At 56.8% G+C, this 25294-nt stretch overlaps 1 protein-coding gene across 2 annotated transcripts; it reads right to left on the reverse strand.

Annotated features, from left to right (window-relative positions):
* Positions 1-204: 204 nt before the first annotated feature.
* On the reverse strand, positions 205-23229 carry IL11RA (interleukin 11 receptor subunit alpha). Of its 2 annotated transcripts, none has more exons than XM_088156857.1 (13): positions 23097-23229; positions 5273-5372; positions 4858-4918; positions 4583-4749; positions 4299-4413; positions 3458-3490; positions 2908-3071; positions 2606-2769; positions 2352-2493; positions 1853-1948; positions 1572-1671; positions 882-961; positions 205-766 (listed from the first exon to the last, which is right to left on the reverse strand). In XM_088156857.1, the coding sequence occupies exons 2-13, from the start codon at positions 5370-5372 to the stop codon at positions 750-752; spliced, it is 1239 nt and encodes a 412-aa protein (XP_088012983.1). In that variant the 5' UTR covers positions 23097-23229; the 3' UTR covers positions 205-749. The 2 variants fall into 2 exon arrangements, with proteins under 2 accessions (XP_088012983.1, XP_014741534.1); XM_014886048.2 differs by lacking the exon at positions 23097-23229 and adding an exon at positions 10337-10476.
* Positions 23230-25294: the final 2065 nt, after the last annotated feature.

The raw sequence follows: 25294 nt of genomic DNA on the forward strand, positions 1-25294 counted from the left end.
GTGCAGCAAGGGGGCCACATGCAGAGCGAGGGGGGCTGTGCAGAGGGTCCTGTCTCAGATGTCATGCTCCCTCAGCCCCTCCAGGCACCTGGGGAGAGGGTTGAACAGTTTGGGAGGCAGCCCTGCTGCCTGTGCACCTCCTGCAGGGACCATTCCCAAGCTGGCACTCACCCCTCCCTTGGCCCAGCATCATCTGCACAGGGGTTTTGCCTGGACAGTGCCAATGACAGCATTGGCATATCCCCTTTATTGGCATCGCTGCTCCGTCCAGCCACAGCACGGGGGATTGGGGCAGGGGGAAGGGGCAGGGGGTGTTCTCTTGTTCTCTTCCGCCTGCTGGCGGCTGGTGGGGGGTGACAGGCAGGGGTCAGCACCCCTTGGTCTGGCACTGATGCCCAGCACCCCCGGAAGCCTACACCCATGGTCCCCCTCAACACTAGGCAGTGAAGTGGGGCTGGCTCAGTGTCTTATCCCCATTTTTTTAGCAGCGCTCGGAGGTGGAGCTGGCCTGTCACCCTGAGCCTCAAGTGACTCCAGCTGGCTCCTGGTGGGCTCAGGCAGTCCAACGCTCCTGAGAGCAGAGCCTCTCTCCTTAGGATCCATCCTGCAACCCCAGGGTGTTGGGGGCTCCGGCAATGTCCACAGCTGTGGGGTGACCCAGGAGGCGTGGGGTCCTTGGGGGCCAGCAGTGGCATCAAGTCCCACGCGTGGGCAAGCGGGTGCAGGGAGCAGGGATCGGCCAGGGCTCACTACAGGATCTGAGCTTCTGCCGAGAGAGAGGACAGGGGGTCAGGGGGGACACTAAACACACTGATCTGCCCCATGCTCCCCATTCCCTGCCCCATATTCCCCCCCATTCCCCACCCTGCACCCTGACTCACTTGGTAGTGCCTTCAAGTGGGTGGCAGCAACCAAAAAGTTAGGTTTGGTCTTGTCCTTGCCGTGTTTCCTCACCCGGAGCCTGGGGATGAGAGCAATGGTGGCTGAAGACGCCAAGCAGCCTCCCTGAGCATCAGGACTGCCCACATTCCCAGTGATCCTGCTGTGTTCCCATCCAGCTGTGCCCAGCTGTACCCAGTACCCTCCAGTGGATCAGCTCCAGGGCTACAGCAGGAACTGGCCACCAGATAGAACAGGATTGGGATGGGAACAGGGACTGACAGCAGAGCCAGAGCACGGCAGGGAGATCCCATGGTGGGAGGATGAGAGGGGACCTGGGGACAGGATTTCTAGGGAGCAAAGCCACATGGAGGGATGTCTGTGCTGACTCTGGAGCGTGAGACTCCCCAGCAGGAGCCTTTGGGAGGATTAGAAGGAGCAGAATTCTTAAGGGAATTCAAATAAAGGTCACTTGGATCTGGGGTCGTTAGAAAGAGCACAGGCAGGCTGGGTAGTAATGGGTGTGCTGGCACTGGTGTGGCACAGGGGCAAGGGGAGCATAAACCACCCAACGGGGCATCAAGTGTGTTTTGGCAGGGACCCCAGAGTAGGACTGGGGGATCACAGGACACTCCATGCTGAGGGTTCAGGATGGCAATCATACGGCCCCTCCTTCTCAAAACCCAGCCTACCAGATGAGGATGGTGATGACAAGAACAGCAGCCAGGATGAAGAAGGCAAAGATCCCAAGGGACACCAGGACAGCCATCTTCTCCAAGGGGTCACTGCGATCTGGGACAGAGAGACTCTCACAGCTGAGGGATGCCACAGTCCCCAGCATCTGGGGACCCTATGGCAAGCTCCTGGACACTCCAACAGCCCAGCCACACACATGCTTGGGGTAAGAGACCCTTCCCATTGCTCTCAGCCATACACATGGCACTCCTGCCCACCACCCCGAGGCTCTACTCACTGATGGGCTCAGGGTTGGGAGCCTGGGAGGGCTCCTCAGCCAGGCTCTCCAGTCTGGCGTCTGTAGTGGTTTCTTCACTTGCTGTGGAGGCCAGGTCTGGAAGGACAGAAGGGACGGAAACACTCACCAAAAGCATATGAAGCACCCCAGAGACCCACAGAGAGGAGTGTGGACGGGTATATTTGCTCCCCAGAGGTCCCACGAGTTCGAGGGTACCACTGAGGTGCTAATGGCGCTTTGGAAGCCCCGCTCTGTCCCAAGCCTGTGGGGGGCAATCCCCAAATGGCATCAGCACAGCTGCAGACTGACATGGGCTGGGAGATGTTTTGTCCTGCAGCTCTGCCTCCCAACCTTAAGTGGCCCGAGTTGAGACTCACCCGGGTTGATACTCGGAGGAATGAGTGCCATGGGGAAGGGACTGAAGAGGGGCAGTTCAAGGGGACTTTGGGGAGGGATGGCATAACATGGTAGGCTGCTGCTGGCTCTGTCCCCCTCTCACCTCTGACTGGTGTTGCTCGGGCCTCAGCACTCCACTCGCTCCAATTCCCCGCATCCAGGAAATCCTTGGCACTGACTTGGACCACGTGCTCCAGCCCAGCAAAGGCATCCGTGATAACCTCAGACAGATTCACCGTCTCTACCTGCGCCAGGCAGAGGGGAGCTGTGGGGCAGGCAGGGCCATCCCTCACTACCCTCCCTGGCCCCATGCACACTCTGTTCCTGTGCTGGCCCCGCCTTTCCTTGCACACTTACCACGGACCAGGAACGGTGGATGACGGGTCGGTACTGGAGCCGAAACCTCAGCTGGAAGTGGGGTTCCTTTGGCCAGGAGGAAGGGTACTTCCAGCTCACATGGAGTCGCCGTGGGGCCAGGGGGATGGGCTCCACCACTAAGCCCTCTGGAGGGTCTGGCTTAACTGTGTGGGAAAGGACAGCAAGCCCTTGTCACCCCACACTGCTGTGACAGGGGTGTAGGGATCCCTGCCGCCATCCCCAGGAAACTGCCCAGGGATGGGCAAACAGTGGGACAGGCAGACAGGCGGATGGGGACTCACTGATGGCCTGCATGGTGACATCAAGAAGGCGGTAGCTGAAGCCCAGGGGGTTCACCTCGGTGATGTTCAGGCGGTAGGAGCTCCAGAACTCGGACCTGTGGACAGTGCAGGTGCCGGGGCGGGACGGATCCTGCAGGCACAGCCCAGCGTGCCCGTTCTTGTTCCTGCAGACAGGGAGGCAGGGTGGGGACACATCCTACCAGCCCACCACGCACAATTCCCAAATGCTGCCAAGGAGGTGCCAAGGGAGACCCCCATGCCAAGACCCTAGTGGAGGAGGCAGCCCCTCTGGTTCAGCTGCACTCACCCTTCCCGAGTCTGGCATATCCCTTTGAGCATGACAGAAGGGACCCTCATCCCAGCTCCACACTGCCTGGGAAGGTCTTTCCCTGAGGCAAACCCTTCTCCCAGACTCCCAGGGTAGCTGGGAAGTAGCTGGCTCCCTGATGGGGATCCCAGCTTTTGCTTTGGGGTCCCTGCTGCAGACAGCAGCAAAGCCTTTGGGATGGGAGCCAGTGCTTAGGGAGCAGGAGCAGGGTGGGAGTCCTACCTCCGCTTTTCTTCGCCTGTCAGGGATTTCTTCCTGCCATGGAGACAGATGGAAAAGCAGATGATTAGGATGAGGGGGCAGCACAAAGTGAATCCCACCATGACCCAGAGGAGGGAGAGTAGTCCACACTGCAAAGCAGCCCCACGCTCCCACGCTGACACATGTGACAGTGTGGGGGACAGAGCTAAAGCCACGTCCAACTCTTCTAGTGAACAGCCTGGCAGCCATGAGCTGGGGATCCCAGGGAAAAGAAATAGGACACCCTTCCCTGCCTGGGGGACAGCAGCAAAGACACAGAGACACTGATAAAAGCAGTTCTCCAGAGCCTGGCTTCACCCTCCCCCTAAAGCCCCCCAAAAACCATGCTTCCACTCCCCCTCCCTGTGGAGCCCCTGATGCTCCACTCAGGCCCCTCCCCACCAAGCTCCTGCAGCTTTCAGCAGGGCTGTGTTTTATGAGCTCCATTGGACTTCAAAGCCGCCCGCTAATTTGGCTTGCAGGGATAATTAGAAGCAGCAATGCTGTCAGGGCTCCTTTCATCCCAAAGCATGCCAGAGCGTGGAGGCTTGCAGATGACCTGCTTCTCTTTTATTGCCCCTCTGGTGCTGGCAGAGCTGTCAGCAGGGAAAGAGCCTGCTTGTGCCAGCCCCCCAGTGCTGCTAAAATCCCCACTGAAAGCAAGCAAATGCTTCGTGCTCTGCTCACTCCAAAACAGGACCTGCTCTGGGGTGCAGCATGGTCCTTGGGGCAGGAGGTGAACCCAGGGCATGTGTGGAATGGCCAGATGGACTTGGCTGTGACCCATAACAAGCCCAATCCACGCCCTACGGGGATACTTCACCTGTATGTGGTGATGTATCTGGTGGGGAGGAAGGTCTCCACACTGGAGGTCCAGGAGCAAGAGAAATTCTCATAGTCAGATGCTCTGCAGGACACAAAAGGAACTCCAGGCAGGTCTGGGGTCGGGGGGAAACAGCAGTCAGCAATGAGTCCCCCATCCCACAGCCCATCCAGCACACAGGGATGCCTGTGTCAACCCCAAGCCCCCTTTTGGGAAGCCCCTGGCAGGGGTGTAGGCACCACACTCCCCCTAGAACAGTCCAGCTCACAGACATTGCTACTCACGCCCTAGACGCAGGGACACAGTGTGCAGGAGGCCACCATCCTCGCCATGACAGCTGTATGTTCCCATGAAGGCCAAGCTGGCCCTTGGCAGCACCAGGGATCCCTGCTGGATGGCTGAGCCCTCTGGCAGCGCCGTGGCACCTGCTCGTCTCCACTGCACTGGTGAGCTGAGCAGGAGAGACCAGGCAGGCTGCATTAGAGGATAGGGATGCACAGGCCCACCCTGTAAACCATCCCATTGGATAGATCCCTTGATGTGCATGGAAAAGACTTACCTGGCACGGACACCAGGGCATGACAGTGTCACGTCTGTCCCCAGCTGTCCATACTGCACACCTGGAGGGACACACATCCCAGACGGGTGTTAGCACTCCATGCCACCCCACACCAGGGCTAGGGGTGCAGGTGGGGAGTCTCTGGGGCTGTACCCCACAGTGGGTGGGCATCAGCTATGGGGTCTTGCAGGTATCACCATATGCAAGGCAGTGGACTAGTAAGGACTCATCCCAGTTGGGGCTGGGCAATGAGCAGAAACACGGGTTGGCCATCACTTAGGATGTAGGGCTGTGTTTCACGTAGCCCTGGGTGGTCTGTTCCTGTCTGGGGGAAATGGGGTGTCCTCAGGGTCCTCATGCCTGGGACATGGCGGAAGGGGGGGTGGTTTATGGAGGAGCTTGGTGGGGGCCTCACCTTCCTCTCCCCAGTCTTCAGGGATAGCAAAGGAGGCTGATGCCAGGGCTGCTGCGAGGAACACCATCACCCTGCCCAGGCCTGGGATGGAACTGCGCATCTGGAGGAGGCAGAGAAGGGCAGGAGAGAGTGTTATTCCCTGCAGTGGGGCAGCCGATATCGTCCACAGCCCACAGCATTCCTGCAGGGCCATGGATCCTGCATCTACCTCTCATCTCATCCCATCCTGCTGGGGACAGAAGAGGGACTGAATCCCGGGATCCCAGCTGGCACATCTGTCTGTCAGAGTTACAGCTGGTTCTTGGCTGCTCAGCAGTCCCCATGCCTGGAGTAGGGGGAAAACACTGACCAGGAGCTTGGGGCTGTGTGGGGTGGAGGGATTAAAGGTTCTTTGCCATTGCAATGCTGTGCTGGGAGCCTTGGCTGGCTCCCAACCCCAGGGTGGTCCAGAGACCTGTGCATGTGCAGCTGGGGTGGGAAGGGACCAAGGAGAAATTCTGGCCTGTATTTCCATGGCAGGTGACAGCAATCAGATCTAAACAGGCTCACACAGCAAGGGAGAGCAGGTTTGTGATAGCTCAGGTTGTACCAAGTCTCACATTGCTGCTCATGCCTGCACTCACTGTGAGGCTGGTCCAGGTAAGTCTCCACTTGTGAGAGAATGGTGCTGAAATCCCTTCCTCCCACTCAGTGATCACCAGAGAGAGGGGCAGGGGATGCAGAGTCAGGGATGTACACCCAGCTCTTCATGGGTCAACCCCTGCCATGGACTGGAGCCTCCCTGCCAGCATCACTCTTTCCATCCCAAGCTACACCACTGTGGGCACATCAGCTGGTGTCACGCTGGCCAACACAGCCAGCATTGCCCTGTCCTGCCCTACCACCATCACCCTGTCCATCACAGCCAGCAGTATTCTATGATACCCACCCCAGTCAGCACCTTTCTGTGCCAGCCAGCACGACCCTAAAGCATCTGGATCCACCTTCAGAGTCCTGCATCAGCAGGACATAGCACCCTGTCCATCCCAGCCCCACTACCCTGTCTGGGCCAGAAAACACGGCTCCAGGGCATTCATCTGGCCAGCATCACACTATCCCTACCAGGAGTGCCACATGGTCTTTGTCAATCAGAAATTAATAATTTCTCCCTAGAAGACCCCCTGCCCACCTCTCACAACTGGACAGGCCTGTTTATTTATACCCACACTGCTGGGCTCTGCTCCCGACTGCAGATAGGAGCTGAAGGCACATAAGGCAGTGAGCTCCCTGCCAGCCCCAAGAGCAGGCATAAATCTGTGTCCCCATGGGTTCAACAGCTGAGACACTGGAGAGAGGGATGCTCTAGCCCAGCAAAGGCACCCCAGAGCAGCAGCCAGCTCCCCTCCTGTGGCCGAGTGCCCATGGCCACAGACCAAACCGCCTGGCAAAGGAAACAAGAGCTACAAGGCAATCTGCTGCAGGGGGGAAGGCGTGCGGCACCCCACATCAACCCTGCTCTGAGCATGCCAGACAGCCTCAAACACAAGCCCCAAATGTAAATAATTTAATGAGACTGTCATAAGCTTTTCCTACCAAACCACCCTAGAAATGTTCCCAAGAAATATCAGTCAAAAAGTCTCTGCCAAAACTATGCTGGTAAGTAACTGGGAACATTTGGCCTGAAAGTAAAATATTTTGGTGATGGAAAGAAAAAAAAAAAGAAGACAAAAATGAGTGTATTTTGTCTTAGAAGCAGCAACCAAAAATAACTCCAAAAACCACGTGGGCTAGAGTGAAGGAATAGTTCTGGAGGGAGGAGGACGGGGGGGTGGGTGTATGTGCGTGTGTGTGTGTCAGGAAGAAGGGAGTGTGTGTTAATATACAGAGAGAGAAACAGCTCTAAAATAAAATAATTTCTTCTCCTGACCACCCTGGTTTTTCATTCAAACACTGCAGAGGGTATCCAGCCTGCTTCCATAATGACCCGAGTGGTTAAGTCTAGTTGGAAACCACTAACCTAGACCCTAACCCTATTGATTCCTAAGTCTAACCCTAAACCTAACCCTAACGCTGCTCATCCTAATGACCGGTCCACATTCTTCATCACCCTTTATCCCAGGGTCCTCCCAGAGCTCCCCATCCTCACCCCATAAGCTCCCCTGCCCCAGAGGAGCACCCCTGCCAGCACAGCGTGAGAAGGCAGCACCGAGCCCCTCCAGACACACACTGACTCAGTAAATGACCCACATGAGCACTGCCAAAAACTATCCCTGGGGATGAAGCATCACTGCAGAGAGAAGCACCAAGGCAAGCCCTTCCTTGCCTGCCCAAAGGCCACAAACAAAAGGGGAAAGAGCCACAGAGCTGGAGAAGACCCAGAGCCCTTGCCTGCCCCAGGTGCAGAAGCAGGGCAGGGGGCCAAGTGCTACAAGACAGCCTGCCCAGAAAGGATCCCCTTACTTTCTGCCACTAAACTCCTTGGCCAAGGGAAAAACAGGCGTGCAAATGAACACAAGTGTGTGAGTGGCCAAGCCTACCTTCCTTGGTGGCTCCACACCCCCACAGATGGGCACACAGGCAGAGAAAACATCCCTTGATGCTTGCACCAGCAGTGACACATTCTGGGGACACAGAGTCCCAGCACAGTGATCCTGGAGCCAAGCCGGGACAGAGGGAACAATCAGAGCTTTTCTTCCTCCCTTCATGCTAATCCTGGCCAGAGAGACGCCTGCCGCCAGCCCAGGGCTGGGTGACATCCCATTCCAGAGCCAGGACAGAGGGACCCAGCTCAGCCTGGGGGTGTGGTTTGGTCCTCGTACGAAGGGCAGCAGTGCTGGATCCTGCTCCCTCAGCACGGGATGCTGTTTTCACTGGCATGGCCAGGCTGACCAGGCAGCCTCTGTCACCCATGGAGCCCGAAATGCAAGGTGTCAACTCTCCATCCCTCCCCGATCCTGCTGTTCTGCTCGGCTCGTCATTATTTGAGCTCATGCAAGAGTTTTCGGGCAGTGGTGGGGAGAAATCCTGACATAAGCTCCTTTCTGCACGCAAACCGAAGTGCTGTAAGCCAAAACTTCCCTCAAAATCGTGGCCATGTGCACCGGCACCAATGTCCATGCTCGGTGTGACAGCTCCCTCGGCACAGCTGCTCTGTGCTATGCCCTGCCGTGGCCTGGCAAAGCCCAGCACAGATTCCTGGGGGAAGCCAACTTTCCATTGTGCTCGGTGCTTTGAAAGACATTGGGTTTTGTTTTCTTACTGTTGGGTTTTTGTTTTGCTTCATTTGAAGTTGCTCTTCAAAGCAAATGGGCTGCACACAGAGCTGGGGTGGTGGGGACAGGGACAGGAGCAGATGACACTGTGCCTCAAGGCTGCAGATGGCAGCGTGGAGACGTGGGATGCTCCTCACCGAGCACAAAAAGCTGGGGTGCCTCTTAACCTCTTCCTAGAGTGGTCAGGGGCAGCATCGCTAAAACAGAGACATGGTGAACAACCATGCATGCTGCACTTGGCAGCTCTGCCTACCCTGTGCCAGGCCCTGATGGAGTCACCCACCTGCCAAAAGCAACGGGCAGAGGCCCAAAGTTGGCTCTAATGCCCGAGAGATGGCACCACCCCGAGCATCCCCTGAGGTGTGGGAGCATCCCTGTCCCTGTGCTACAAACCCTCCTCTCTGCCAGTGACTGCTGTCGGAAAAACGTCCTATGCTGAAACGTGGAATACTGCAGGAATTCCCCTCTCCTTGTTTCCCTGTGGGGAAATGTGCCTTGGGAGTAGTGCCTTGCTAATCCCTCTGCACCTGACAGGCCCGCAGAAGCGCCATGCCTTGCTCTGAGGTGCTATGGCATGGTTTGAGTACATCCCTGTGGCCACTGATCTGCCTGCGCCCTGGAATTACCCATCCCTGCAGCACTGTTGACTTTCATCATCACTGCACAAACGTGTGCCTGTGAGGGGAGCATCAGCTCCACTGCTGAATGCTCCCCTGCAACAGCCACCCCATCTCCTAAATGCTGCTGGCACCCTCCCTGGGAGCCCGGAGAAAGCCCAGCAGTGGGTGCTGGAGAGAAGCATGTCCCCACCACCACCACGGACACGCACAATCTCCAGGACTACAAGCAGCACCTGAGGCAATACCTTGCTCACCTTGGGCACTGCGGGAAGATGCTCTGAACACTGTCCCCAGTCCTTTCCCCCACCCAGTGTCCTGGGGACCACAAAAAAGGCTGTTTTACTCTGCATCACTTTGTTGGGGTGCATGGACCCCTACGCCTGCTGTGAGAGGGTTCCACGCCATGCTGGGCTGTGCCAGAACACACACCTGCACAGCTGCAGCCAGTGCAATCCCAGTGCACTGGAATTACCCCAGTTAAACCCGTAAAACCAGTTGGAGTCTTTCCCTGTGAGGCCAGCGCAGTCCAACAAGACCTGTGCACAGTCTGAACACAGGACTAATCCCAGTACAGTCCTGATGCAGGGATTAACTCAGGGCAACCCAAATACTGGGACAAGCCCAGAAGGAGAACTAAATTCCACCCAGCCCAGGAGGAGAATTAAATCCAGTGCAGTCTAAATGTGTGGTTAAACTCAGCACAGCCCATGTGTGGGGCTAAACCCAGCTCAGCCAAAATGTGAGGCTGGACCTAGCACAGGTCAAACATGTGGTTATGCCATGCTAATGTGGGATTAAACTCGGCATAGCTCAGGACTGGGGTTAAACCACAGCTCAGTTCAAACACAGGGTTAATCCTCAGCAGCCCCTGTCATGGAGTTACACAGTTCAAATGTGGGGCTAAACCAAATGCAACCCTGGTGTGGGGTTAACCCCAGCTCAGCCCAATCACAAGGACGACCCCAGCATCATCCAGAGAACCAGTTACCTCCACAGCCAGACAAAACATACATCTCCATCCAAACTATACCGACCCCCTCCAACATCCATTGGTGATACCCAGCTGACCACAGCTCCACCGGTGTCCAAAGCCAAGCCCAAACCCCTCCATAACCCAAGGGTCACCTCTCTCCTCTGTGGAGCCAGCAGCTGCCAGCAGCTCCTGGTGCTTGGCCTGGGGGGCCCCCACACACCTCAGCATGTCAGCAGCACTGTGGAGGTCAGGCTCTGCTCTTTCCACAGCCGGGAAACTCTCACCCCAACGCCCTGATTTCCTCTCCCCTCTGCTCCATCCTGCGGGAAGAAGTCTCTGGCTCCCGGTTGTAACTGGAGGCATCGGCAAAGGCCAAAACAGCGAGGGCTCTGTTAGCAGCCAGCAGCCCTGACTCTGTGCCAGCTGGCAGCGTTTGCATTCCGAGGGGGGAGAGAAGGGGCGCCCCCTCTCCATCCCCATCCCCACACTCCTCTCTCCGAAGCCACGTGCCAGAGACATTCCTAAAAATAATCTCCTGGCTGTAAAGAACCAGCGCCGTAGTGCTGGTGGGTTTCTTTACAGCTTGGAGATTATTTTTAGGGTGGAGGCATGGAAGTTGGTGGGAGGAGGTGCTGCATCCCCACTGTCCTTGGCATATGGTTACAGGACAGGGATGGGCACAGCGCTGGATCTGGGGACACGGGTGGGACCTGCCAGCAGAGAGCTGGGCCACCCTGTGATTACAGCAGGGTGGGAAAGGCTTTTCCTGTCCCAGGAACATTTTGGGATTTGGGACATTTTTCTGCTCCTGGGCTCAGCCCAGGCCGGCAGAGCATTAAGTGAACACGCAGCTCTCAGTATGGCAGAAAAGTCGGATACCAGCCTGCAGCCTGCCCTCCCAACACCATCTGCATCTCCCAGAACAGAGTTCCCCCATAAGCTGGTCCTGGAGCTGATACAAGAGCACACATCCATAAATGGAGGGGACAGACATACATGCACATACCTGTGAATGCCCCAGGCACACCTAGCTGCTTTTGATGCTCCCGATGAACTCCAGCCTAGGGCTGGGAACCCTGATCAGGAGCAGGGCCCCACAGCATCCCCCATAGGCAATGCTCCCCCTTCCCTCCTCCTGCTCCAAAGCTGGCCAGAGCCCAGGAGCCATCAGGCTCAGCTCCATCCCTGAGGCATGAAGGCGCATGGGTCAGCCAAAACACAGCAGGGCCAAAATAAACAGCTCACCTTACACAAATGCTCCCCCAGCTAGCAATTTGCTGTCACTTCTTTTGCAAAACAAAATCCCTTCTGGGCAAGAGTGGGATTTCAAGAGTCATTAAGGACCACCTGGCCAGCCAAATAAAGCCATCACCAAGGGGGGCCCAAATAAAGCCACCAGCAAAGGGTGTCCCATTAACCTTTTGTACACTACCAGCAGTGCCCCTGTTCGAGAGGGGTGAGGGGTGTGAAAATTACAGACCCTCAACAACGTGTGATGTGGGGATAATGGTGCCACCCTCCTTCACCTGGTGGGACAACCAACCATGACCTGTCTTCTCCAAGCCGGGAGTCAACCCTTACTGCTTTCACAGAATGATTGAATATTAAGGTTGTAACAGACCTCCAAGATCATCAAATTTGCTACACACAGGCGGCTCAGGGGAGGCAGCTGGTTGCGAGGCACATGTCAGGAACAGAGGCTGGGAGAACACCTCACTGGGGGCAGCATCCATGCCCCCACACCAAACTTCTTGCCAAACCAATCAGACGGCAGTCCCCAAGCCAAAAGGAGATGGAAACGTGGCAAAAAGTGGAAAGAAGGGGAAAACATGGGGGCTGTAGTACAGGGCCAGGGGATGGGGGCTGAGCCCTGCCTAAGTTGAGAAGGTTGGAAAAACACCATTCGTCTCGTTTTTCGCTAGGGGAAAAAAAACCCAGCCAAGTTCTGAAAGATTAAGTGTGATTGTATCCAAGAGGGGGAAAGCAGGGCCATGCAGTGAGTGTGCTGACACATCTCCTTCCCCAGTGCTGGAGAGCAGCCCCAGCCTCACTCGGGGCCAGCTCTGTTTACAGGCTCCTATTGTCTCTCTTTTTTTCATTTGGATTCCCCCCCTCCAATGTTATACTTCAGAGTAAACAAAAGCAAGCAGCCTCTCACTCCAAACATTTCAGCCATCCCAAACTTTCTCTGGAGGGGGGCTGCCCGTGGAATTTTCCTCATCCAAAAGAATTTCGAAATGTTCCCATTGCAGCCTGCTCTGACTGGAGGCCAAGACAGCTCCAAAATTTTTCACGAAATGCTTGAGCTGCCCTGTGCACTGCCACATCTCAGGCTGTGCCCCAGAACTCCCCCCATGCACAGGGAGATCCTCTGGCCTGGCCAGAAGAGAACAGAGGCACATTCCAGCCTGCATAATTCCCCACAGCTCATCCCATTCACCTGAAGTGAGACAGCAGGCCTTGGTGAGGCTGGATCCTACCTTTCTATTTTAAGCTGCCACTTCAGTTCTTATTGCTCCAAGTCAGCAGTGCTGGTATGAAGTACCTGAGTGCACTGGGTGGTAATGCACCCCAAGAAAACAGGGTATTTCCCTTAGCAGGCAGCATCTCCCTAGCACCAGTCAGAGGGGAGAGGGTGCAGTGGGTGCCAGAGCTCCTCCCGGGAGAGGTCAGCAGCACTTCGAGCAGCAGGAGCACTTTCTGCAGTGGTGATGCCTCTGTGGTGCTGCTGGGTCACCACAGGGGCAGGGACAAGGGAGGGATGGTGTGCTGCATACATCCCTGAGGATGGAGTGGGGGCACAGCACTGTGCTCTGCACAGCCCTGGCAGATGCTGTGTGTGGAAGGCAAAATGTACTCCAGGATGAGCCAAGTGGTGGGTGCCACCCAAGTGTGCTGCTGCTCCTTGGCACACATTGTGCTGTCAGGGTATGCATCCTGGTCCCAGAAGAAGTGGGACCCCAGCAAGGTAAAGCAGAGACCCTCAACAGCTCTCTTGCCTTTGGCTAAATACAGATATGAGGTGAAACCCATGACACCCTAGCATAAGGGTGCCAGCACTGCTCGCCCCACTAGTAATGGTGGCACTGGAGGTAGATCCTGAAACAACTGGAAGGGGAAGAGTCCAGCTAAAAAGCCCCACAAAAAGCCAAGAGTTGCAGGAAGAAGTACCTAAAGCTCAGTCTAGCGTGGATTTGGATGTCAATGCAAGCCATTGGAGTGGCCTGGCATGCTGATGTCCCTTGTCTGCTGACCAGAACAGCCCCTGAGTAGGTTTCCCCGGGTAGGTGGTCTTGTAGCCCAAAACACACCCTGACATGCTGAGGAACCCCCACATCCTCCCTCCCTAGGCACACACAGATTTTGGGGACTGCAGCCCCTTGATGAACATGCTGTCACCCCAGGAAGACAAAACCTTGCTGGTACCTGCTGCATCTCCCACCCCCAGCATCCCACCCTGGTGGGCGCAGAGCCCTGTGCCACCACAGCAGCACTGGCAGGGGGGAGATACCTCAGTTCCACGCCGGGCTGGAATCTTGCTGTGGGATGGGGCTCTGCCGGGTGCCCCCGCTGCCTCTGCACCATCTCCCTGCGCCGCCTCGCTGGGTTCTCCTCCTCCACGGAGGCTGCTCAGTGGTTTGGCGTGGGAGCGGTCCTACCCCCCCCACCTCAGCAGCCCCCTCCCCTATAAAGGGGCCAGGCAGTGGCTGTGTGGGGAGCAGAGCCCCCGACACAGCAGATGGGGTCTGTAAAGTGAGGCTCCCCCAGGTGTGTTTGCCTTGGCCGAGGCTCAAGCCTGTCCAATTAGAGCTATAGAAAATATATCTTACAAAAAAACGAGGGGGGAAAAATAATCCTCTCCCCTGCACTGGGGCCCAGGGTTTGGCCGGGGTTTCTCGGCAGGCCAAGCGCAGGCGATGCAGGCTCTGCTGGCAGCAGCCCGGGGAGGGCGGGATGTTTGTGGATATTAAAATGCAGTCGTAAAGTAGAAGAAAAGGGCAGCCTTGTTTCGGAATGAGTCTCCGAGGCTTTCCCCTCTCCCGTCATGCTCGGCACCTGGCCGGCAGCACGAGCAGCTCCCCCTTCCCACAGCCCTTCCAGCCACCCCCAGCTTGCCCAAGGGCTGAGGTGCTGTCAGCGAGACCCCATCCCTCATGGACTGAAACTCAGCATCTCCAGGAGGGAACAGATTTGGGAGGGCCACTCTCTACAGCTACCCATATTGGGTGAACACTACAGCTGTGCCTCTGTAAAACCCACCCCAGCACATCCCTTTGTTGTCACCCCCGCACCTCTCCAATTTCCCTGGTCTACTGCCCTGCCTTCATGGAGCCAAGGCTGCCTGGCCCCAGCTGCTTGGCAGCAGCCACATGGCAACGCCACTGGTACTCCATTGGTTGGCCTCTCCCTGCCTCCCTGCTGGAAGTAAAATAACCTGGATGGTCTTTTAGTCAAGGCTTAAAATTATCCGCAGGCACCCAACACCCTGTGCCCACACAAAATAACGGGGACATGGCAGGGTCCCATGGGGCTCCTCCCATTCCCAGGGACCCCACAAACCTCTGGAGAAGCCCTCTCCTTGGGATAATCCCCAAATCCATCCCTGAAGCAGGATACTGCCACTCCACAGCATCGCCCCTGCCTCCATGGTGCCATGTCCAGCTCTGGAAAGCCACAGCAGGAGGCTGGGAAGCAGTTGCAGGCATCAGCTCAGCAATGGTGGCTCCAACCTGGCCCACCTGCTCAGCTGGAGATACTCAGCGCACATCTGGCCTCACCACTCCTTCTGCCCCCCTTTTCAGCTTAGTAAGGAGGGGACTTTGGGCCGTGAGCCTGGAACCTCCCCCCCATCCATCCCCGCCCCCAGCCCTCTCCCTGTGCCCTGTACAGGCTCTCCAAGCCCTCCATCCCCCTGACCCACGGGGACCCGAGGCACATCCCACTGCCAGCCACGGCCCAAATGACTAACGCCCCGGCAAGCGAACCGGGTGCCGTCGGGGCGAGCAGGGCCTGTCCCTTGGCCGCGCTCCCTCCCCGCAGTGGTGAAATCACGTCTGGAGAAAGCCCGGGGAGCGAGGCGCCGGGGGCCCCCCCGCTGCTTCCCAGCGAGGATGCTCGCTCCCTGCCTGCTGGCCGGCCGCCCCCGCTCTGCAAACCCCGCATCCCAGCAAAGGGGTGCTCCAGGCATGCAGCCTGCAGCCTCGTACCTCATCTCTTCCTCCTCCTCCTCCTCGCTCCGGATCCCACAGCAGCATCCCAGCTGTAGAAGTGGCTGTGAGATGTGGAAACGCAGCAGCGAGACCCAGATGCTCGTAAAAGTGCTCCCGGGGAGTGGGCAGGCACCTCTAATCTCCCTCTGACTTCTGTAAATCCGCCAGAGGCTGGGGGGCAGTCGGGGCTGGAGGGGTCGGAGGGTGCACCCCTCCTGCTGACACACAGCCCCCTCCAAGCTGGCTCATGGAAGGAGCTGGTGGCTCGGGCTGCCTGGAACCAGCTCTGGGCAGCACCGGAGGGGACAGTGAGGGACAGGCCACCAGCACTGGCCTCGACCTGGCAGCGGCACGTGCCGGCTAGAAAGGGGGTGACTAATGCTGCTCTTTAAAGGCCTCCGCCGGCACGGGAGCGTGGCTCCGGGTTAGGGTTTAATTATCTGCCTTCCTCCGCAGCCCATGCTCTCCGCTCCCTGAACCGCCACAGGGACCCCGGGAATGTCATCCATCCCCCCTGGCCGGGGCTGCTGGCATGGAGCGAGCAGGGCTGCGGCGGGGAGCTGGCTGGGAGCACGCCGAGGCTGCAGCTGGGGGCTATAAAAAGCACGGCTGTGGTATGCAGAGAGGCACTGAGAGGGGAATAAAATAAAATCAGGTGGTGGATGAGTCGGGTGCTTGCTTCTGCACCAGGTCTGGCGACGGTGCTGCACCCCATCACCCCTTCCCTGCTTCCTGCCCGGCTGACAGCCCAGTGAGGCTGGGGCAGGGCAGAGAGCTGGGATTTGAAAAGGTGGAAGACGCAGGGTTGGGTTGGCTGGGAGTGGAGCGGGTCAAGGCTGGGGAAACAATCGCTGGCTCTGGTACATGGGCTCCTGCTCGGGATGGAAGCATTGCAGCCACCCCTTGCCCAGCTCGGAGACGCCAGATCTGGGCACTCAGTCTCCTGGCAGCTCGTACCTGAGGATTAACCGTGCACTGATTGATTTGATTGCCAAAGCTGCCTTTGCCAGGAGGAAGCCCTACAATCCCCCAGCACCCGGGTCCTCGTGGGCATCTCATCCAGAGGGGACAGCAATGTGGCAAGCTGGATACAGAGAGGGCTCCCCTCGGGCCAGCAGGAGCTCCCTGCCCACGGACGTGCCATGTTTGCACAAGTCTGAGCAGGGGAAGGTCAGATTAATTTTAAACCTGAATAAACAAGGAGAGAAGGCAATGCCAGAGCTCGCCCTTCTCAGTAGGGATGCCCAGGAGCAGAGCACAGCACCCGCAGCACAGCTCTGCCCTGCCCAGGGGTTCACATCCCCCTAAGAGAGCTGGAACAGACCCATGACCAGGGGCCTCCCTTGTCCACAAGGAGCTCCCAGCTGAGTCAGTGTTGGCAGCAGGGAGAGCAGCTCCTGCTTGATTTTGCAAGATTCCACTGGTCTCCACAGGGAAGCACTCACTCTGGGACCCCCATCCCACCAGGAACAGTACCAGGGCTTGCCGGTTCCCTGGCCACAATGCACAATGTGGTCTTGAGAATGAACAAGGAGGAGAAAAGAAAATAGTAAAATTGTTTGTAGGTCAAGAGGAAAATGAAAAAAAATGAAGTTTGTGTTTTTCATGCCAAAAGGAAAATGAAAACCAAAACATTTTGTTCTAAATGATAGGCCTTGTTTAGTTTTCAGTGGTTTTACTTTTTAAAAAAGGTTTGAGTTAAATCGAGCTAAATTTGTCTTCCAAACATTACCTTGGGGCAGGGAATAAAATAAATTGGAAAAAAAAAAAAAAGAATAAATCAAAACATCTCATTTGGAAAATGTCAAGAGCAAAACGCCACGGCTTTTCCAGCCTGGGAGAACCGCAGCCGGGCGCTGAACCCAGCCTTGGTTCACAACTTGCGACAGCCCCCACCCCGAGGCAACTTTTTTTCCCAGAAAATAAAACAACTGCTGTGCCAATTGATGGCTAGCACGGCTTGTGCCCTGGTGCCTGGCTCCCATCAGGGATGTCCCCACTGCCCATGCTGGTCCCCAGGACCTGCTGGAGCATGGAGAGGCCCTGTTACAATCAGCAGCCGTGCGCATGAGCTGAATCTGAGCTGAGCTGCTGTCCAAAACTCCTCTTTAAATGTCTTTTCTATTAGGTCAGCATTCCTGCGTCGCCCAGGGAAGGTGGTTACGGCCGGCAGCCCGGCACACAGGCTCCTCCGTGCTCACTGCTGGCTCTCCGACAGCAAGCAGCCTGCCCACGCTATTAAATTACTGAGAAAAATGGATCGTTTCACCAAAAATTAGGTGCAGGAACCTCTCACACAGTGGCAAGGCGAGCTGGTAATTGGAAATTCATAGGCCTGGCCGCAAATGCTGCCTCTGGCCCTGCTCCACCCTTCTCTGGTTGTGGTGAGGGATGGTAGAGAGGCATTTGCTGCCATCCCTCAAATGCTGCTGCTGATGGAGATGCAGCAGCCATGTCGCCAGCAACAATGTGAGGTCCCCCGCATATCCTAGGAGGGTTAAATGCTGCTGCACAGTCCCTCTGCCCTTGATAGGTGGGGAAAATAGGTGAAAAAAGCTCTCAGAGAGCTTTCCAGGCACTGGAGGAAGAAAATTCTCCATGCGTGGCTCACCATTCAGCACTCTACTGGGGACATGTCTCATGGGGACATAGTCGGGGGATGTAGCAGGACATGCTGCCCCAGTACCATCCCATTCTTAACAGCAGCACCCCAGGAGTGCTTCTCCACACACCTCGACGTGCTCAAGTCCTTCATCTATCCACCCACCCATCCCAGGCACAGCATAAGCACCACTGCTGCTCCATCTGAGCTTGGGCATCTCACCATGCTCCCGGACCACTCTGAGCCCAAAGCCTCAGTGCCTTGCTGAGCAGAGCTCTCCAAGGCACCTCCAGGGCAAACCATCCAGCTTGAGGAGCTGCCAAGGAACCCAGTGCATATCTGCAAACTCCAGTGGGGACGGAGGAATGTGGATGTGCAGCAGATCAAGAGCTGTGTCAACATGATACTCTTGAGTCCCTCACACTGGCTGTTCCCTGTGCCAGCACAGGAAATGGAGGTACTCATCTTCCTCGCTATGTACACTGTTTTTTGGATGCTGGGGTGCAAGGACTGTGGGCACAGTCCCAGCTGGAGAGGGGAAATGGAGCTAGGCACAGGATCAAGGAGGCCAGAGAAAAGGGATGCCTCCCCCGGCACAGCCATGCTCCAGCCATGAAGCTGCGTAACTCAAAGCCAGGATGGGGTGGAGCAGCCTCAAGGGAGCCATGAAACAGCCCAGTGGGAACCTTGCAGGAGCTAAAAAATCAAAAGCAGCCAAAGCACCGAGGAACCCCCCGGGGTTTCGTGTTGGCCCTTGCAAGAAAAGGATGGAGCAATAGCTGGTTGGGTCCTCCAGCTCCTCCTAAGCCTTGAGGCCTCAGGCAAAACTCATGGAAAGCAAAGACTCCTGCAGACCTCCCCAGCAGCTGGGGGCTGGCCCTGGCGCTGTAAGGAAGTCTGGGGAGGTGCCAGCTGGCCTGGGCACCCTGCGTGACAGCAGCTTTTGCAAAATCAAGCCGGGCCACTGTGGCCAGGCCATCCCTGGAGACCTTTGCAGGGCTGTTACAGCGCAGCTGTTGTGAGCTCTGTCGCAACACTGGCAAGGCACTGGGCTGTGCCACAGCAAAGACCCTTCATGACAACCCCTTCTGGTTTTCCCTATCTATTTTTGCAGGAAGGCAAGGGCTGAACTGTACCTTTCATGATGTTACTGAATTCAAAAGGCCCTGATGCCTGTGCCAACCTTTGTCAAAAATGGACTGGTGATGTGCCTATGGGACTATTGGTCTGGCCAGGATGAAAGCCTTCTGTCCCAAAGGAAGGGGATGGTGAAAGCACAGGAAGGTGAAGGAAACAGCTGGACAGGCAGAGCCACGCCATCCCGGGGCTCCAGGGATGCTGTGCCAGCCCTCCCGCCTCCCACGTGCTCTTCTGTGAGGACATCCACACTCCTCAGGCTGCCAGCAGGATGGCAGGCAACAGCCCCAAGCCCTTTCTGGAGCTCCCCAAGGTGAAGGAACGCTTAACTACAGCTAAGCACAACACTCTTCAAAGTCAATGGCTCAGAACATCCTCCCCAAACAGCCGCAGAGATTATGGTCCACCAAAGCTGGAAGCTTATTCCTTCCCTTCTTCCCCTCAGTGTGTTGTCAGCACTGGCTTCTAAACAAGGCATGCCTTGTTTTCACTTTGGGAGGTGAAATAAACCATAAGATGCCCAAATGATTTTCCTTCCACCGTAAGGATTTCATTAGATGATGGAGCCTTGAACGTTTCCACCTCTCCCTATACGGCAATCTCTGAGGGTCCATAACAATTTTCATTAGGCAGTTTCTATTTTGGCTGTCTTCATACTGAGAAGAATGGACCAGAGCTGAGCAGCCTCTGGGGAGCCCCAGGCTGATTTCCAAAGTGCTTTCAGCATCCTCCTTCTCTTGGTCAATGCAGTCTTGCCTGCATGCAGGCCATCACCACCTGCATGGGACAGCCCCATGTCCAACCATGCCCCTCCAGCCTCCTTGTCCTCTCCAAAAGCATCTTTAGGAAACATGTATGAGCAAGTGGACGTGACTTCCCCTGCCCAGACTCTTCCAAAATTCCTCAAAAGACTTTTTAAGCAATGACCAATGCCCATTACAGCAAGCCTAAGCTGTGCCAATCACTTGTGACCAATGTGACCACAGTGAGTGATCCTGGTAAAATGGAGGCAAATCACGGCTTGACAGATTTCTTGTCCCTCTTTTCTTGGGTGCCCCCAACTCAAGCATTTTTTTTGCCACGTCAAAGGCCTGTACCACCTAGAGAGAAGGAATTGCACCTTCCAGCCTAGCCATCCACCTGTACCAGAGAGCTTGGCAGATGCTCCAGGGGCTGCAGGTGCTGTGACCTTTCAAAAGAACCCAAAGCTCATCCCATCCTACTGCCATGCCAGGGTGACTCAGAGATCTAGGAAGCAGCCAAATTTCAGAGATAATTCCTATTTACGCACTAATCCCTGACAAACCTGCTACTAATCTCCAGAGGAATTTTCCTTTTTCCACGGAAATGGTCCATGGGAATCTGGCTGTTGGAGAAGATTCAACCACAACTGATGCAAGGCATCTGTGCCCTTCCCCACCTTCATAACCTGGATAGGAGAAGAAAACCATCACTGGGAGGTGCAGAGAGATTTGCTGGTAGAAACTCAGGTCATAAAGTCATGGCATCCCCAGCCAGAGAGATTTGGTGATTTTCACACAAGTGATGCTGTTGTAACCACAGGAACACTTAGAAAAACCAAAAACTCTCTAAACATCCCAGCAAGCCAGCTCAGACATCCCAGGGCTAATCCCTTATGCTGGCATTGCATCAGCATCCCAAATGCTGCTGAAGCCCTTGTATGTTGTCTATAGGGAAGAGCTCCCACACCATCCAAACTCTGCCCTTGGCTGTATCTGGGGCAGGGGCAGAGCCACTCTCTTTCATGCCTAAACAAGAGGAGGGGAAACAAGCTGTAAGAGATGCCAAAATTTTCCAAAGGGAGGAAAGCAGAGACACAAGCCAGCACCTGCCCCCTCCCACGGGAAGCATCTCGCAAGGGGTTTTCCTCCAGAGCCAAACCTGCAGGAGAAGAGGAGGCAAAAATCCTTTGGCTTGCTTAACCTAACGAGGAAGCTATAAATATAGCAGGGTAAACACCAGGGAGGGAGAAGAGGTCTTGAACTAAAAGCACAATGTTGGCACAAACCCACAGGGGAATAAGCTCTCCAGGAACGCATTCGGCAGGAAACCGGAGGGAGGTTGAGGCCTGTGTGAGCAGGAAGAGCCTGGAGTTGCCTTTGAACAGGAGCAGAGTGGAAAGAAAGGGTTTGAACTGAGTGCTCAGCTAGTTCATGTCAGGTGAGGATGCCAGGCACTGTTGCCATCCATGAGGGTTTCCCCACTCAGGATGGTCCAGGTGAGCTGTGTGAGAAGGGCAGGGGAGGCAGGACACCTTCATGTGTGGGCTGCAGGTGTGGGCCACCTGGGTGCCCACCCAGCATGACTGCTTCTGATAAACCCAGCAGCTGCAAAGGGGAACTGCTGCTGCTGCTGCCACGATGAGAACGGCGGGGAGACTCACAGCACTGTGAGTCATTCATTCATCCTTCACAAACAGGGCCTGCACTCGGCCAAGCATCCTCCTCCCCCCGCCGCTGGGACAGCTTGCTGGGACAGGGAAAAAGTGGCTTATTAGATATAATCAAGTCAAGTTTTCCCCTCCCTGTGAGGTTCCTCTTCCTGGAATAGGAAGCACCAGACCAGAGCTGCTTTTCTTCCACCTTCCTGCAGGCTCTGCTGTTAGCTGCACCCTCCAGGGAGCCCTCTCCACCACCCCACTGAACCCCACAAGCCCTATTCACCCACTGCTGGTGCCATCCAGCCCTGAGCACAACCCTGCTGTCACCACTTAGACCCTGTCCTCCACCTCCAGTCCCACTTTGGCTGCCAAGGTCAGTTTGCAGCTCTCTGGAGAGCACATATTGCCCCTTTCGTTTCTGCCCAAAAAGTGCCAGATTGCTGGGGGAGAGGGTGTATGGGTGATGAGGGGGCATTGTGGCCACATCTCATCCTTGTCCCAACCACAGGAGGGTCTCCACCAGCTCCTAGCTCCACGTGAAGCTCCTCTCCCTGTGCCAGGCTGGGATGCTATGTGCCTCATGTCACTGCACACATAACCTCGCTGCAACCTGCCCTCCCATGAACAGGTAGAGTGCAAACACGCCACCTCCTCCTGCAAACACAACAGCCAGACGTGGGACAGTCACATCCTGGCTCACAAGGCACTTGGGCAGCCCCAGGAGCCTCAGCTCTGGCTATGCCACCAATGCCAGGCAGTCCAACACCATTTTGTGTGCATGGCAACACATCTGTGAGCTGCTGCAGCTCTGGGTTTCTTGCCATCCATGGGGACCAGGCACAAGGCACCCTCAGGCCCCATCACAGTGGGGTCACAGCTGCTGACAGTGATGCCCAAGCCAAGCTCAGCCCCGTGGACATCTCTGACGGTTTTCACCAGCCCGGAGGCAGAGCTTGGAGGGGACTTGGTGGGTGACACAGCCAGCCTGTGAGGGTGGTGGTGGGCACAGCCCAGGACTGGCCACTCATCGGGGCTGGCACAGGACAGAAAGCTGGGACTGAGACAGCATCTCGGGGCAAGGAGGGACAAGGCAGGCAGAGCCCTGCCAGCGCCCGCGCTTGGGAAAGCGCCTCTCCCAGCGCCTCTCCTAATTGGGAGCAGCTTTTCCCTGGACCCCCCAGGAGAAGAGAGGGCCCTGCCAGGGGGGCGCTTTGCCTGGCATTCCAGTCTTCCTCCAGAAAACTCCCTTCAGAGACAGAAGGGGTGTCCAAAAAGGGAATGGTAGAGGGTGGTTTGTGCAGGTTGGGGAAGGGGCTCAAACATCCCACCGCAGGAACATCAATCCCCCGAGCATCTCTGGGCAAGGCGGAGGTGCGGAGGGCGGAGAAGGGGGAGCAGCACTGGGAACCCACAAGCAGCCGGGAGGGACGGGGAGGGCAAGTCCCTGGCAGCTGTTTTGCGAGGGGACACAGACACACAGACATCCACACACACCCGCACAACTTTCTCCAGCCGGGCAGCAAGCAGCTCCGGGAGCTGGCTGACCGCAGCCGCGCGTCCCTCACCGCGCACTCGGGGCGGCGGCGACTCGTTCCCGTCGCGGGCTGGGGAGCGGGGCACTGTTCCCTACCTTCCTGCGTGGCGCCGCGGCTATGTGTCCATGGCGCTAGCGGAGCGGGAGCCGAGCCGGGCCGGGAGCGGGAGCGGGAGCGGGGCGCCCGCACCGGGCTGGCTGGGGCCGGTAGCGCAGGCGGTGCGAAGCCGCCGGGGCTGCCGCCGCCGCTCCATTGGAGCAGGGCTCTGCCAATCTGCCGCCACCACCCCGGGACGCTTCCTGCCTGTGAGCCGCCCCCCGGGACCGGGAGGGATCCGAACCCGCTGCCCACCGCTTGCCCGAGATTCCTGGTCCGCCCCGGTCCCAGTCCGGCCGGAGCGCTGGGATGGGGATCCCACCGTGATGCACTGATGTGCGGTGCCCTCCGGAGCGCGGGTGTCCCGTCGAGGCTCAGGAAGCCCCCGAGAGTGCACAACCCTCCCCCGTGCTCTCGGGGGTCAGCACTGCCTGCATTCACCAACCGTGTTTGCCCCCATCCCTGCATCCCGGAGGAGTGGAGGCAGGCAGGTCCTGCCTGTGACTCAGTTTCCCTTGCCCTTGGGCGGGCCATTTCTTTGGGGTTTATTATTGTGGTGGTTTATTTGATGGGGGACATGCAGGGTGAAATCTGGCCACAAGGGTTTGTGTCCCTGAGTTGAAAAATAGGCTCGTTCCTCCTTGTAGCTTGTGGTGTGTGTTTGCATCCCTCTTTTGCAGGACACATCCACCACCCAAGCTGCTTTTGCTTGGAAATTTTATTGCACTGAAAATTCTCAAGAGGAAAAAGGTTTGTTGGAAGTGTGCAACAGTGAACCAAACGGTGAAGACCCACTGGCAACTTTCCAGCAGCCAGGTCTGGTTTGTGGTTTCCCCATGTGATGCCATCAAGGCTGGCACTGCTGTACCCCTGGGATGGACCCCCAGTGTTTCCCTCCCCACAAAGCAAGCTGCCTGTGCAGAGATAATGGCCACATCATCCAGGTGTGTGCAGCACCCAAACAGCACTACCCCTGCAGAAACAGAAGGCTCTCTAGGCTGGCAGGAGTGAACAGGGTCACAGACTCCTTCTGCAACCCTACAGTGACAAACTGATCCTTGCCATATCCAGATGCATCCTCAAACACCAGAGTAACAAAACTGTTGTCCCATCCTGTCTCTTCATGCCCATGAGCTATCCCACCTCCTGAGTATCCATATGATAATAAACTAGTGCTTTCCTTCATCCCAGCCCTCCCATGCAGCCTCACCATATCAGACTTCGGGAAAGGTGGAGGCCATGTGTGGGATGAGCAGTTCTTGTACTGGCTCTGAGCCACACTGTGAATGTTAAGCTCAGCCATGGTTGAGGCTTGGTGCCCGCATTGCCCAAGGAACAATCCAATATGGCACATCTGCCTGTGGCTGAGGCTGCTGCCTCACCAGCCACATGTGGCCAGATCCATCCCACCTGCACTACAAGAGCTGGGGCTGTGCCAAGGCTGGGGATGTCCCTCCTTGAGTCAGCTCACGTGGCCTTTCAGATGCTTTGCAGAAGGGGTCTGGTTCCACCAGCCTACTCACATCTTCCCTCAGCTAGTGGCTCAAGTGGATTTTGGGAGCCTGGGGATGTAGGAGGGGCTGGTCCTGGACAGAGAGAGGTTTCCTCCATCCAGCTCGGAAACTTTCCCCTTCCTGCCTCCCGGTGCTGCTCTGTTCTCTGCAGCCTGCGTGAGCTCAGGGATCCTGATTCCAGGATCAGCGAGCTCCTCTGGAAGGAACAGAGTTGGACGGGCTGCAGCACGCATTTGGCCCTGGGTCCTCCCCCGGGAGCAGACCCTGAGCTTTCCTCAATGCCTCGTGGTGCTCGTCGTGCACCGGGAGCTGGGCTGCTTGGCGCCAGGGCTGGCTGGGAGCCACGAGCTGCTTTCTTCGCCACTGCAGTGCTGGAGAGCAGAGCCGAGCCGAGGATCTGGGGAATCCCCCAGCTCTGCAGGGCTGGGGCCACCCTTAGGGATGGGAATCTGAGAGCAGGACCTGATTTGGAGGGGTGTCTGTGCGGGGGGCTGGAGCTCTCAGTGGCGTGCTGAGAGGAGGGATGTGGTGGGGATATGGACTAACGTTGGGCCACCAGCTCTGAGCAGAGCTAGAGAGCTGGAGTGTTGAGTGAAGGATGAGGTTTGATAGTGATGTGAGGTCTGCTGGATGAGCAGGGCATGCACAGGGCGGCTCTGACACTGCAGCCCTTCCTCTGCTCC

The sequence above is a fragment of the Sturnus vulgaris genome, chromosome Z, assembly GCF_052056855.1.
Source record: "Sturnus vulgaris isolate bStuVul1 chromosome Z, bStuVul1.hap1, whole genome shotgun sequence".
In the NCBI taxonomy this organism is placed as follows: Eukaryota; Metazoa; Chordata; class Aves; order Passeriformes; family Sturnidae; genus Sturnus; species Sturnus vulgaris.